Source organism: Callorhinus ursinus, unplaced genomic scaffold (genome assembly GCF_003265705.2).
Source record: "Callorhinus ursinus isolate GAN/ISIS: 27379988/994484 unplaced genomic scaffold, GSC_fseal_2.0 scaffold20, whole genome shotgun sequence".
Taxonomy (NCBI): domain Eukaryota; kingdom Metazoa; phylum Chordata; class Mammalia; order Carnivora; family Otariidae; genus Callorhinus; species Callorhinus ursinus.
The window spans coordinates 16,533,769-16,548,459 of NW_027397082.1; the positions used below are offsets into that span (position 1 = coordinate 16,533,769).

At 37.6% G+C, this 14,691-nt stretch overlaps 1 protein-coding gene across 1 annotated transcript in view; it reads left to right on the forward strand.

Moving 5' to 3' along the window:
- Nucleotides 1–14,691, forward strand: part of CFAP43 (cilia and flagella associated protein 43) — a 107,135-nt gene that overhangs the window by 63,850 nt on the left and 28,594 nt on the right. Inside the window, exons 19-23 of the mRNA XM_073904229.1 lie at nt 4,655–4,780; nt 8,540–8,644; nt 9,893–10,009; nt 10,935–11,162; nt 12,729–12,935. Of these exons, the coding sequence (XP_073760330.1) occupies nt 4,655–4,780; nt 8,540–8,644; nt 9,893–10,009; nt 10,935–11,162; nt 12,729–12,935 (783 nt within the window). The remainder of the gene's footprint in view (nt 1–4,654; nt 4,781–8,539; nt 8,645–9,892; nt 10,010–10,934; nt 11,163–12,728; nt 12,936–14,691) is intronic.

The window sequence follows — 14,691 nt, forward strand, 5'->3', positions numbered from 1 at the left end:
TATTCCTCCAATAGACATTGGTCATTTTACACCAGATTCCATTTGCTAGTATTTTATTTAGAAATTTTGTATTGCTATGCATAACTAATTGTTCTCTTGTACTTTCTTTGTCTAATTATGATATCAGGGTTATACTAGTCTTAACAAGTGATTTGAGTAGTTTTCTATTTTTCCCCCCGTGCTTTGGAACAGTTTGTATAAAGTACAAAGTCTCTCTTTTTTTTAAATATTTGGTTAAAAAACAAACAAAAAACCCCCACACACGTATAAAACCATCTGTGCCTGATTTATGTTAGAGGAGTTGGTTCTTTACTTTGTTTCATGTTTTTCTACAGTCATTAGGCATCAGGTTTTCTATTTCTTTTCAACTATAGATTTGATAAATTACATTTTCTTAGAAAATTGTTTCACCTATATTTTAAAATATATAAATGTATACAATATTCTAATTTCACATCTTTCCTGATTTTTCAGTTATAGCTCTCTATTCCTAATTGTATATTTATGCCTTTTATCTTTTTTCTTGATCACACTTTATAATAGCATTTCTATTTTATTAATATGGCACAGTTTTTATTGACTTTATTATGATAAGAGAACATTATATGTGATTTTATACCTATATATTTGACTATTTTAGGGTTTTATCAATTGAGAATTTTATTTGTTCTTCCCTACTTCCATCAGGTTTATTTGTCCTCATTTTGTTACTTTTTTGAGTTGAAAACTTCGTTTATTTCCTTTTGTTTTCCAATGTGTGAAAGCCTAGAAATATACCTCTCAGTACCACTTTGACTATATTGCATTGATTTTGATAAGTAACTTTCTCATCTTTCCTTAGTTGTAAACATTTGTAATTCCATTTTGAACACATCAACCAAAGGGTTTCTTAGAAGAATGTATGCATCTGTCTGTTTTCATTTTTCATATTGCTTTGTATGTTATTATAGATTGTTTTGTATATCTTTCTTTTGCTAACTTTGAAATTTATTTCACTGTGGTCAGTAAATAAAGCTTATTGAGATTATCTTTGTAGCCTTGTATCCAGTCGCTTTTTGTAATTGTTCCATGTGTGTTTGTAAAGAATATTTTATTCTCTGGGGTTTTTTTAGGGCGGGGGAGGTATAGTGTTCTTTAATTTCCTATTAGATCAATCTAATTGTGTCAAGTTTCTATATCCATATTTATGTTTTTGCTATTTGAACTGTTATTTTCTAGGATATGATTAGCAATTTGTCAATTTATCCTTGTATTTCTATCAATATTTATGTCAGACGCCAAAATGTGCACAAGAGATCTCCTCAATAAATTATTCCTTTTATCCTTATATCTATCTTTTTCTCTTTTAATGTTCTTAATCTACATTTTGGTTTTTATATTAATTTTTGCTATATTTCTTTTTGCTATATTAATTTCTTTGCTATATATTTCACTTACTTATATACCTTTCTCCATTCCTTTATTTCTAACTTTCTTTTGTCTGCTAATCAATATATAGCTGGATTATTTTTTGTAAATCCTGTCTGAACTTTTTAATAGGTGAGTTTAGACACATTTATTATGATTATTGATATGTTTAAAATTATTTCTGCCATTTTATTTTTGGTTTTCTATTTAACATATTTTCAAGTTATTTCTTTTTCCCTCTTTCCTATCTTCCTGGATTGCTCATACATTTTTTTATTATTGTTCTATTTTTTCTTTACTATTTTGGGAATCATAATTCTATTTCTATATTAAAAATTCTAACCCACATGCTTCACTTTCCATTCTTCTACATCATCTGGTGCCTTCCTAGTCAATGGAAGAGCACAGCAGCACTGATATCACCTGGAATCTTGTTCTCATCCTGAATGTCCTGAATCAGAATCTGTTCTTTAACAAGACCCCCCCACCCCATGATTCATTGGCACATTAAAGTTGGAGAAGCTCTGATTTAGTGTGTATCATACTGTATTCACCCTCCAGATAAGATAAGATCTTCAGTGTGTTATTGTTACGTTTTACTTTTTCAGCTTCCTCTGTTTCCCTCACCTTCTCTCAATGATATCATTTGGAATTATAGCTCTAAATTTCTAGTTTTTAAGATGCTTAAAAACATGTAAATCTTAATTAGTCTTAAGTCTTTCTACCCAGCTTCCTCTGGCAGTGATAATCCTTTCAGAGGTGTGGGTATTGGTGAACTTTCTGAGCCCCTGACTGTCTATAAATTATATCAACCTTGCACTTGTGTGATAGTTTAATGACTATAGAATTACAAATATAAGGTTTCTCTTCCCCTGAAATATTTGATCCAAAGCTATTGATCCAGTCTATTCTTGCATCCAGTGTTGCTAAGGTGGGTCTTCTATTAGATTCTTCTACTTGGCAATATTCTTTTGCCCTTTAGAAGTGTTTCAGATTTGGTTCTTAAGTTTCACAACATTTCTGTGTCTAGACCTGGGCCTGATCCACACTGGTTGTGCCCTTTCAGTCTTGAGTATTCATGCTGTATTATGTCTTTGAAAATTCTCTCTTGTTATTTCTTTCAACACTGTGGCCCCCGTTCTCTTTATTCTCTCTTTCTGAAGAGTATTAGTTATAGGTCCTTCTAGATGTGTCATACAAGTGCCTTCAGTTTTCTTTCACACTTTCTCTCTCTTTATCTATGTATCTATCCATTTATTTATTTATTTAGATTTTTTTTTAAAGATTTTATTTATTTGGAGAGAGAATGAGAGAGAGAGAGTACATGAGGGCGGGGGAGGTCAGAGGGAGAAGCAGACTCCCTGCTGAGCAGGGAGCCCGATGTGGGACTCGATCCTGGAACTCCAGGATCATGATCTGAGCTGAAAGCAGTCGCTTAACCAACTGAGCCACCCAGGCGCCCCCCCAGCAGAATTCTTAACTGATTCTTGCAGATCACTAATTATCTTCAATTGCATCCATCTTGCTATTCAGCCCATCTATTGAATATTTTTTTGTTTCAAAGATCAAACTTTAAGTTTATAATCTCTTGATTCTTTTCATGAGATACAGTATTTTGCATCCCTAGTTACTGTAAAATTCCACTCTTGTTTAATTAACTCTTTGTGTAACAAGTCTTCTGTATATTGAATTTATTGTCTCTCTTCAATGGTCTTGTTGTCCCCCAAATATTGGTAGTCTCTTATTATTTTTATTATTGTATGCTCATCTTTAAAATTGACATGCCCCATTATAATTCCACCACACCAGTTGAAACTTCTTGGGAAGATGTGTAGGAGATCTGACTTCAGCAGGTATTCTGGTCTGTTTTTAGTAAAATGAGAAGGGGTGGGTGGTGTTGGGAAGTGGCTTGGCCACCTATCTTGTGGCAGAGGGAGATGTCCTCTAATTCCTTCTAGCCACTGGCACACTCCTTGTCATTGCCCTATCTCTCCCACCCAAATATTCATTCCAGTTCCCTCCACTTGGCAGCAAACACCCATGTTATTACTGTTGGGCCCCCTGAGGAGTTTTATCAAGTGGCAATACACATACAGGCAGGTTCTGTCCACTGCCTGTTTCTGATGTAATACCCCCAACTAATCACTCTGCCAGTTACTTCTAGGTTACCCCATGCTCCTATATCTGATGTAGCTTCTACATTTTATTAAGTATTGTCTTGTGAGCACTTGGGGCTTTCATGTATCATTTGGATCCATCTGATTTTCATTTTTCAGATGTTGCAGTTTCCATGGTACTGAAGGATCCTTTTTTCCCTCTTAATTATAGTAGTAGATTTATCTATTTATTATATACTTCTTTCCTCTTAATTTTATGGATTGAGGCAGGAAAGGATGATTGTAAAGCCCATTCTCAGTCAACCATTTTGAAATCAAAGTCCTCAATTTTTCTATTATATTTTCTGATATTTTGTTGATTTGTAAGAGCTCTTTATATATTGAAGATATTAATACTTTGTCATATATGTTACAATGTATATTCTTTGGCCCTGAATTTTTTGAGGTTATAAACTTTTAAAGATAATTTTTATTTTAGAAATGTTTAAATATGTATAAAAGGAGAGAGAATAATAAAATAACAAATCCAATGGCCAATATTGTTTCATCTATACCTTTACCCACTATCCCTTCTCCTGATCATTTTGAAGTAAATCCCAGATATTATATCCTTTCATCCTTAATTATTTAAGTATGTACTTCTAAAAGATAAGAACTCTTTTTTTTTTTTTTTTTTTTAAGTAGGCTCCACACCCAGCATGGAGCCCAACATGGGGCTTGAGCTCACAACCATGAGATCAAGACCTGGGCTGAGATCAAGGGTCAGATGCTTAACTGACTGAGCCACCCAGGCACCCCAAAATAAGAACTCTTAAAACTCATAACCACAATACCATCAGCACACCTAAATATCAATAATTCCTTAATTTCACTGAATGAAGTGATGAATTTACACATTTTTCTTGTTTTTAGATTAATGAGTTCTTAAGGGTTAATTCTGAAAACTTAAGTGACCACAATAAGCACATAATGCTTACTTGATAGTTACATTTAGATAAACAAAACATCTCTTTTTTTACTGACTGCTGTCTAAAGAGCCTCAGAAAAGCATGTCTAAAGAGATTCAGAAAAGCATGTCTATAAAGTTTAATTCTTTACTTGTCATCATTCTTTCTTATTTGAAAATTCAGGTTCTGACTATGATGGAAGAAAATGAAACAGTAGATAATATTGCAAAATTAGACCAAAAGGAATTTGGCCTGGATCTTGAAGAACTGGAAAGACTTCACGATGAAAATGAGGAAGAAGTAGCAAAGGTATTGAAAAATCTAATTTAAGGACCTTAAAGAAATATAATGAAAGAAGTAAAAAGAAAATGGGAAAGAGAACTTTTCTAGGATAATGCAAATAAAACAAAAACCTAGTGCATATAAATACGAGTCCGAGAATTATTAAATTTGGGAGTTAGGGGAAAGAAGAGTGTCTAGGCCAGCCACACATCTGATGTTTTGTCTCTCCTTCATGACATTTGTTCCAACCATCTTCCACCATATGTTTGAACATTTTTAGAAATCCTCTCAGCCACCTTATGCCAACTTTGGACCTTCTGGTTTAGTGAGCCCTTCCCTTCCCCTTCCCTTCCCTTCCCTTCCCTTCCCTTCCCTTCCCTTCCCTTCCCTTCCCTTCCCTTTTCTTTCTTGTAGGCTTCACACCAGCATGGAGAGAAGATGAGCAATTACCATGTTCCCTGTGTGTCTTCTCTTGTCTATGCTAGCAATCCCAGGTCCTATGGCCATCATATAATGTAGTTTCAATAGCTTCATCATCATCATGCATTTTCCCTCTGGTTTCATTATATTTGAGTATGGCATCCACAAAAGAATTCCAATTATTATCTGTCCAGTTTAGAGAAAAACATACACTGAAACTTCTAATTCTCTAGATACTAAACTTCTATTGCTATAGCCTTTGCATCTCTTTGTGGTGGTCATATTATATTGTTTACTTGTATGGATTTTATTTTAGATCAAAGTCCTAATTGTGTTTTACACAGAATGTTCTCAACCTGCACAGTACATTTGATTTTTTGAGTGTGCAAGAATAAAAATGTTTTTTTCTAAGCAAGAGAAGGAAATGTGGTTGGATTCAAGGACATTTAAGTGGATTATAATTTGTTCAACAACTATATCAAAATGAGGCTGATAATTTGATGCCTCTAGCAGAGAGGTTTCCAGCTCCAGAACTCTCTCCTGTTAAGCATGTTAATTAATGACAGGGGTAAAGATATAGAAATGAGGCATATTTATCAAATTAGTGAATGACATGAGGCTGAGAATGAAAGGAAATACATTGGATAACAGAATCAGGACCAAGAGGACCTTAATAGACTGACTCAAAGAGGTAAAATTCACCTCAAGGAGGTAAAATTCATCTATCCGTTCATTCATTCTGCAACATTTATTGAACACCCATTACATGCCAGGCACTATTGTCAGTGCTGGGAATACAATGACTGAGATAGATAGGTCCTGCCCACATGGAGCTAATCTGGTGGAGAAGACAGACCCTAAACAAATCTCTCTATACTGTATGATGTAAACTGAATTCTGTGATGGATGTGAGGTATCTACTTCTGTGGTCAAAAATCACTTGAAAGAGGTGACATTTCATTTGGGTTTGAAAAGGAGAGAAGGAGTTAGCTATGCAAAGAGTTAGGGGAAGAGAATGGCAGACTAAGGACACACCATGAATGAAGGCCCTGAGTCAGAAATGGAGTATTCCAGGAACAGAAAGGCCAGAAGGGCAGTAGCACAGTGGACAAGAGAGAGCTTCCTGGAATGGGGTGGGAACAGAGGCCAGCTCTGAAGACCTCATACATCATGGTAAAGAATTTGGCTTTTGTTATGGTCAACAGAAAGCTATTAGAAATGATCCCATTTTCTTATTTATAACAAATAGGCACCAATTTAGGGGCTTTTTCAATGTTACTTATTTTGATGGTCACAACCGTCCAAAAAGGTAGGTTGTTGTTGTCCTGACTTGAGGAAACTAAGGATTTGGACTTAGAATCACTTGGCTAATTTCTCACAACTTGAATAAAAGCCAGGAAGCACTCCCAGTCTGCCTACCAGGCTTCAGGCTTTTCCCCTTCGACCCTGGCTTCATCCAAGCCTGTAATGCTTCCTCCCATTCTGGCACCTAGCCTGCTCAGCTTGACCACTCTGCAGTGAGTTTGGGTTGGGTGCCTATGCCCATCCTCACTCTAGTGTTGCTTCTCCCTCCAAGCTCATGTGCAACCACTCATCCCCACAAACCTCCTCCTCTGGCCTACTGACCTACAGACCACTGATAAACCCACCCTGATTACCCCCACCCCATGCCTCCCCTCCAGATGCTCCTTGCCACTTAATCAAATTCCTGCATATTCCCCAAGAAGTTTTCGTGATCTTCTGAGGCAGTCTTTGGTACAGAGAAAATCTCTTCACATGCTTGTTTGCCCAATATTATTACTTTTTTTTTTTTAAGCTCTGGACTTTAAAGAAATATTAGCCCCAGATTGGATGTGATAGTGAAACCAGATGGTCCAGCACAGAACAGTGTTAGCAGATGACACCATAAACCCAGTTATATTTGGGAAGATACTACTAGTCCCTGGGAAGTGTTAGTGGTACCTACCTGTCAGGGATCCCAGTCCTAAAGGGACCAGGATATTAGTTAGCTCCGGTCAGGATCTCAACCACAGGGAAAAGACCAAAGCCCAGTAATGACAACCTGGACACAGAAATAGGGACAGAGCCTGGAGGGGTTGATCAAATAGCCTCAGAAGTGGAGAGGGGAGGGCTGGGTAGGCTGGGAATCAGGCAGGTTCCGACAACTGATAGTCCAAAACAGCTGTTTGTTTAAGGAAAAAATAATTTACAACTGTATTAGCCATTAACTCAATGGATAAAAAAGAAATAAAATGCAAATTATTCAAAGCCTTTGATCAGACAATGAATAAAATAAGCATGAATGATTGAATGAACAACTATGACATTTTCTAATCCAGGGGATATTATTCTTAACTAGTTTGCTGATAATTCTGCCAACAAAGAGAAATACAAAAGAGGTTCTGAAGAGGATCCTAAGGACTAAAGATTGTTGGTCCTCACTTTCATAATAGGTCTTTTAGCAAACTCCATTAAAACAAGAATTTTTTTTTTAAAGATTTTATTTATTTGACAGAGAGAGACACAGCAAGAGAGGGAACACAAGCAGGGGGAGCAGGAGAGGGAGAAGCAGGCTTCCCACGGAGGAGGGAGCCCGATGCGGGGCTCGATCCCAGGACCCTGGGATCATGACCTGAGCCGAAGGCAGACGCTTAACAACTGAGCCACCCAGGCGCCCCTAAAACAAGAATTCTTAATCACTTAAAGGTCAAGCAGTTGGCTTACTTAAGCAGATAAAACCAATTGAGGTAACATGTTTCTAAATGAGAAAACGTCAAGCATATGATCCCCAAGAGTCATGGGACATTTATTTATAGTGGATATAAATAATAGAAGAATTAAGTGACCCCAAGACAGAGGTCACAAACTTGCACTTCAAATATGCATTGACAAGAATTAAGCCAACATTTAGATATCTGGTAGTTTCATAAAAAGTACACATTTTCAAAATTCTCTAACAAAACAGGAAGACCCGGCATAGTGGGTTCGCTCCCCAGCCCTGCACCAACCCACCAGATCTGTGATAGTGTGGATTTTAGCTATCTAGCCCACCATGGCCATGCAACTGGCCTCACACCGACTTGGCTCATGTTTAGGACCTGTCTGCCTTTAGAGGTGTTTATGTTGATACCCTGGTCCTCAAGGAAGGGAATTCCAAGCCTTCAGACTAAACTTTAGGAAAGGTCCTTGAGACAGGAAAATGTTTCTCCCCAGGTGCATCTCAGCACAGGGCAGTTCCGTGTGGTGGGGCAAGAAGACAGCCACTAAATGTGCAGCTGTGACTGATTAGTGAATTTATAATTCAGATTATTTTTTAAGAAGCCACATATTCATGTTTATTTTTTCCCTTCATCTACGTTCTGCAAGATAAGAAAGGATGCAGAGATGCATAACCTTGCCAAGGCCTATTTGGCTGAACTTATTAAAGAAGAATGCTGGAATTCGATGGCTGTGAAAGGTCGAGCTCTTAAGGTAACAGACATAATTCCAGGTACAACACCTTAGCTGATAAGAACCTTCATTGAAAGGCTCATGGCAGAAAATTTTTTTAAATAATTTTAAGAAAATGCATACGTGGAATAACATTCAGAGCATCCATGCCCTCCCTGTTCCAAATTCCACCTAGTTGTGACACTTTCTCTTGTTATCATTTTTCCCTCTTTGCTCAGTCCCTGTGCACTTCCAAGCCACCATCTCTTAAGATTTTCTTTCCTCTATGAACTACCTGCATCCGCTCTTCATACTATCTCTTCCAAAAGGCCACGTCACTCACATTCCACACAGATCGAAAACTAGACATAATATTGTTCACAGTTCTACCCGTACCCTCTAAACATCTGGGTTTTTTAGTGCTTTTTCATTGAGATTCCTCCCAACACAATTTCCCTCTTTGTGTAGGGTGACCAGAAGTCCCAGTTTATGCCTGTGGTCCTAGAGTAACTATAAGAGCACCCTTCTCACTTTCAAATATGCCTCCCCCCAATTTGGATGATGAAGTATATGGCCACGCTACATATTTGTGATTGAGTATTGCTCTTAAACAGGGTTTCATTAGAGCGGCACATTTGGGGCTGGATAATTCTTTGTTGTGGGGGTTGTTCTATGGATTGTAGGATGTTTTGGCCTCTATCTACTAGACCCCAGTAGCATCCAAAACTCCCATTAGTGAAAATCAAATATATCTCCAGACATTGCCAAATGTCCCTGGAGGGCTGGGGAGGAAGGGGACAGGGCAAGCAAAATCACTCCTTGTTGAGAACCACTGCTCTAGAAATAAACCCCTCACAAAAGCACAGTATTTCTTTTTTTTATTGTTATGTTAATCACCATACATTACATCATTAGTTCTTGATGTAGTGTCCCATGATTCATTGTTTGTGCATAACACCCAGTGCTCCATGCAGAATGTGCCCTCTTTAATACCCATCACCGGGCGAACCCATCCCCCCACCCCCCTCCCCTCTAGAATCCTCAGTTTGTTTTTCAGAGTCCATCGTCTCTCATGGTTCCTCTCCAAAAGCACAGTATTTCTACCCAAAGTTTACATCATTACTAATGATGTACATTGTTTAATTTTAAAGAAAGTTTCCACTGTCAATTCCACTCACGCATGATGACCGATGACCATTTTGATCAGGAATAATATCCTTCACTCCACCTCTGATATGCACAATGGTACTACAAATGAATTTATTTTATCTTGCTTTTTTTTTTTCCAAGTGCTTTCACATGCCCTATGTGGTTGAGAACTTTCCAATGAAAGAACGCACGGAAGAAGAGTTGAAAGAATTAAAGAGAGTTTTGCGGCAAAAGAAGATTGAAACAGAATGTCTTAAAGTACAATTTTAAATATATATGTGTTATTTATATAAGTAATGTGTTTTATTTTAGGGTCTCCATACAGATTTGAGTTAGGATACAACTTAAGATAAGTTTAGATAATGTTCACATTTTCATTCCTTGTTAATTTGTAGAATATATTTTTTTTGAATATATTTTAATAAATATAGGAGCTAAATCCACACAGTAAATCATGAAGCCTGTAATCCTATACAATACTAGCTAGCCCTCAAATAGGAGGACATGCTTTCAAAAAATGAGATTTGGGGTTTTGTTCTTGTTCTGGTCAGAAGTTGTCTTCATCTACCCTACTCTTTTTATCTTCTTTTATCATGAGGGATTATATTTTTAAATAATTGACCAAAGATGAAGTAGTATCTGTTTTGATGGAATTATGGTTTTCCTAGAGCAATCCACTTGTTTGTTTGTTTGTTTTAAAACAGCAATCTCTATCAGACCGCCAAAAAAACACTTCCCATCAATGTAGTTTTGGTCAGAACTTTGCATCCATTCTTTTTCTGAAACATAAAATGAAGGCATACTTCAAGTCTTCTTAACCTACACTCGTCAGTCCTATGTGAATAAGTTTCTTTGTAAACATGAAGAGAAGGTATATTTTTTAATGTTTAAGTACCAAGAAAGACTCATGGTATTTATAAGCAGCTGTCATCCTGACAGAAATATAAATTATTACATACTATCAAAGACAATTTTTACTCTCTTGACTTATCCACACTTTATCAGTTTCCAAAGCTTAAATCTCTTCTGAATCAGTTTCAGGATCTATCCATCACTTTGAATTCAGTTGTTGGCAAGACAATTTAACATCTAAAATGACTGAAATATTTAAGTTGTTGCAAAATTGCCCTTTAGAGAATTCTTATTACTGCATAACTTTTGTGTCACCTTTTTCTATATTAAGCTACGGAAGGAAATTGTAGAGGTTCAGTCTACAATTACCTTGGTTAAGAAGCATCATGAAGAGGAGGATGAAGAAGAGGAAGAAGAAGTGGCAGTAAAAAATTCCAACTTGCCCAATTACCTGCTTGGCAGTCTGAGTACTGATTTTGGCGTACAAGCCCCTTTGTTGTCAAGCCAATTGGAACTTCATTCCAGAGAGGAGAAAATCAACCAAATTATATTACTGAAAGTAGGTGAATTTTTTCTTTATCCTCTAAAATCTCTAAAACTCCCCATGAGGCATCTTGCAAAGGCTCAAATTGAAATCTAATGCTAATCAAATGATGTCTTTAAGGTACATAGAGAAATATCCAGATGGCTAGTGTGTCCATATTCTTCAAACAGAACTTGTGTACAAGAGTTGCTTTCATCTCTTTGGGCTGGGTTCTATGATAACAGGTTTTCTGAAGAATACCTACGCTGGCTGACACCACAAACAAACTCTTCTTCTTCTTAGATTTTCAGTAAGCTCAAAGATAAAAGAGATCCTTGAATGCCATCTTCTAGGTAACTCAGATGTCCGTTAGATCAAGATATGATTGCTTATCTATCCCCTTAACCTGGGGAAATACAATTTCCTCTCTAAGACTTCCATAACTTCTCTTCTGGGACTCAGGAATAAGGTGCAACATCCCACAAGCTCTAAGCTCCTACTCCTTACTCTCCACTGAACAAGTCAGTCTCAGAACACATCTGTATATGCCTACCAAAAGTTTTTGAAATTTCAGTTACAGACTGCACCAATGTGGATGCTTCAAAATTTAATGTTGACCATTCCTTTTCCTGAAAGTCCTCCAACCATATCTGCCATTTGAGTTCCAGCCTCCTACCATGATACTCTGCTCTCTCTTCCTATTTTTTTCTTTTCTTCTCCTCCTCCAACCCCTGAAATTCCTGTGCGTTTATATCCAAAACTGTTTAGTTATCTCTTTTGTTGCTCAGCTTTTGCTGACCCATGCCCTCACTGTCTCACCTTTCTGCTGTTTTATTAAAGCATTTTCCTACAAGGTTAGTTTCAGTCCAAGAGAAATTCTGGTGTCATCTGTTAAGATCATCTTTCTACCTGCTTTAATGGTTTCATCTTTGGTAGGATAGATATACAGACTGAACTCTGATGGTAAAATAAGGCTACTTTAGTTGACCATCATTCCACTCACCAGCACAGGTGGGAACAATCCAATCAGACCCACTGCCACCTGGACAACTGGCTGATCCAGCTAGCCAACTTAGTCCCCTTCCTACCTGAGAATGACCTGACCATATTGTGTGTGGTTGTGCTTTTCTAGAAATTCTCCAAACAACCTCTATAGGCCATCCTTTCCTTACCACATCTCCCCCAAACAAGGCTTCAAAGGAAGACATTTCCCAATTTAAAGATCCCATATCACTTTTTAAATATTTTATAATGGGGTTTTTTAGAACGTATACAAAAATTGAGAGAATAGCCCAAAGAGTCTCCAAGTATCCATCATCTACTTCAGCATTTATCAACATACCTGCATACTGAGTTACGGTTTCCATTTCAGGAAGTAGATTGTGATATAACAGTTATGCTATTGCCTTAATCCTACCCATGGTAGGATGCCACTGTGGATTACTGAACAAAGAAATGACTTAATATAAACTGTATTTTAGAAAGATTAACTTCCTGATAATTCATAAAATGATTGTGGAAGGAAAGTAAAACCGTGAGACCATGTTACTAGTAATGATCTATAACATGTGATGTATTCTCAGTATTACATTGATATTTCAGGATGTCATTTACAAGGTAAAAACTGCTTTCAACAATGAGTTTGATGCTGCATATAAACAAAAAGAGTTTGAAGTTGCACGTGTGAAGGAAAGAAATGTAAGAATTAAAGAAATTATTTTAGATCTGGACTTGGAAGAAGTGGTCTGGCAACCAGAATTTGATAATTGTGAGAAGCCAGAGAGAACCCTCATTGTGGAAAACAAAGAGGTACTGGCTAGCTGTGTTATCCCTTCCCTTTTCTTTCAGGACATTTTCCCACATTCTTACTTATTCATCTCCTTGTGTGCAGTACTGGAAGTGACTGTATCAGGTGGTATTCTTGGTCACAAGAAACAAAAACAGTTGACATTGCCTCAGCAATAATGAGAATTTTCTTTTGGAATCCTCTGGAATCTAGGGAAGATTTGGATGTCAAGCCTAGAAAGAAGCAGGGACCAAAGACTGAAATCTCATGGGGAGTCAAGAAGTCCACTTTCTTTATCTCTTAGCTCACCTTTGTCTGCATTTCACCTTCCTCTAGCAGTTTCTACTTTATTTCTCCTCACTCAAGCAGACAGCTGGTCCACACTAGAACCTCTTAGTCCTAATTCCACATTTGACTAGGAAGAGTTTCATTGACCCAGCTTGGGTCCAGCGCCTGTATCAAAGAGGGTTGGGTCACATTGTGGAAGAGAGCCCGATGAAGCTCCAGTAATTATCTGGGTCATTAAGACAGTATGGATCCCAGAGAAAGGGGACTCAGTGGTCAGCCTTTTTTTTTTTTTTAAGAGAGAGTGAGGCATGGGGGCCGGGGGCCATGCAGAGGGAGAAGCAGAGGGAGAGGGAGAGAGAGAATCTTAAGAAGACTCCACGACAAGTCCAGGGACCAACATGGGGCTCGATCTCACCACCCTGAGATCATGACCTGAGCAGAAATCAAGAGTCGGATGCTTAACCAACTGAACCACCCAGGCGCCCCACTGATCAGTCTTCTTAAAAGGTGTTTGGCCAGAGGTGGTTACAAGTAAATGCTTAAAGAAAATCATTAAAATATAACCAAATTTAAAATACTAAAAAAAAAACAAAAAAAAAAAAAACAACCTTGCTCATATGAAACCAGCTTGATTGCTTTGGGACAAAAAGTAATAGTGTTACTTAGAAATAACAGCAAACACTTATATAGTCCCTGTTAAAAGCCAGGTACTGTTCTAAGTGCCCTAGATAGATGGAAACTAATTTATCATTATAAGACCTTACAAGGTAGGTACTAATATTACCTCTATATTACAGATGAGGAAACTAAGGCACAGAGAGGTTAAGTAGCTTGACCACTGTTAGAAAGCTAGTAAGTGACAGATTTGGGGTCTGAACGCAAACCCTTTTCCTTCAGAGTACATCTTCATCTCTACAGTCTACTGTACTTGTTTAAGGAAATTATTTCTTCCAGAACCTGTCTCCTGCCTGTAACCTAAGTCTCTGGAGCACTGTGATAGCAAGGACCTCACTCTGCGGCTCTCACCAAGATCCTGCTGGGGGCAGTCTTTGTATGTGCATAATTAACCTCACCACACTTGCTTCTTCTCTAAGCCCTTCTACATCAGGAGAGTGATCCTGTTACAAGCCAACTTATGATGTCTTTCCCTTGCTTAAAACCTGCGGTGGCTGCTCATTTCACCTCTGATAACAAGCCCCTTTGTGACTGCCTACCTTGCTCTGGGCCAGCCACACTCTCGTTCCCACAATTCCTTGAATGCTCCAAGCTATTGACCTCGCAGGAGCCCCATCCTACAGGATTTGGCTAGATGACATTCCTTTGAACCCCTTGTCTAAATCAGATCCCTATTATAATCTCTTTAGTGATGGAGAAGAGCTTTGAGAGCTAATAGAGAAGTAACGATCAATTTTCCCAGCCCTCTCATTCTAGATCTCATCTTTGTCCCAAGATAGGAAATTGATTGTGAAATCTGGTTGGTTCCTTTATCCT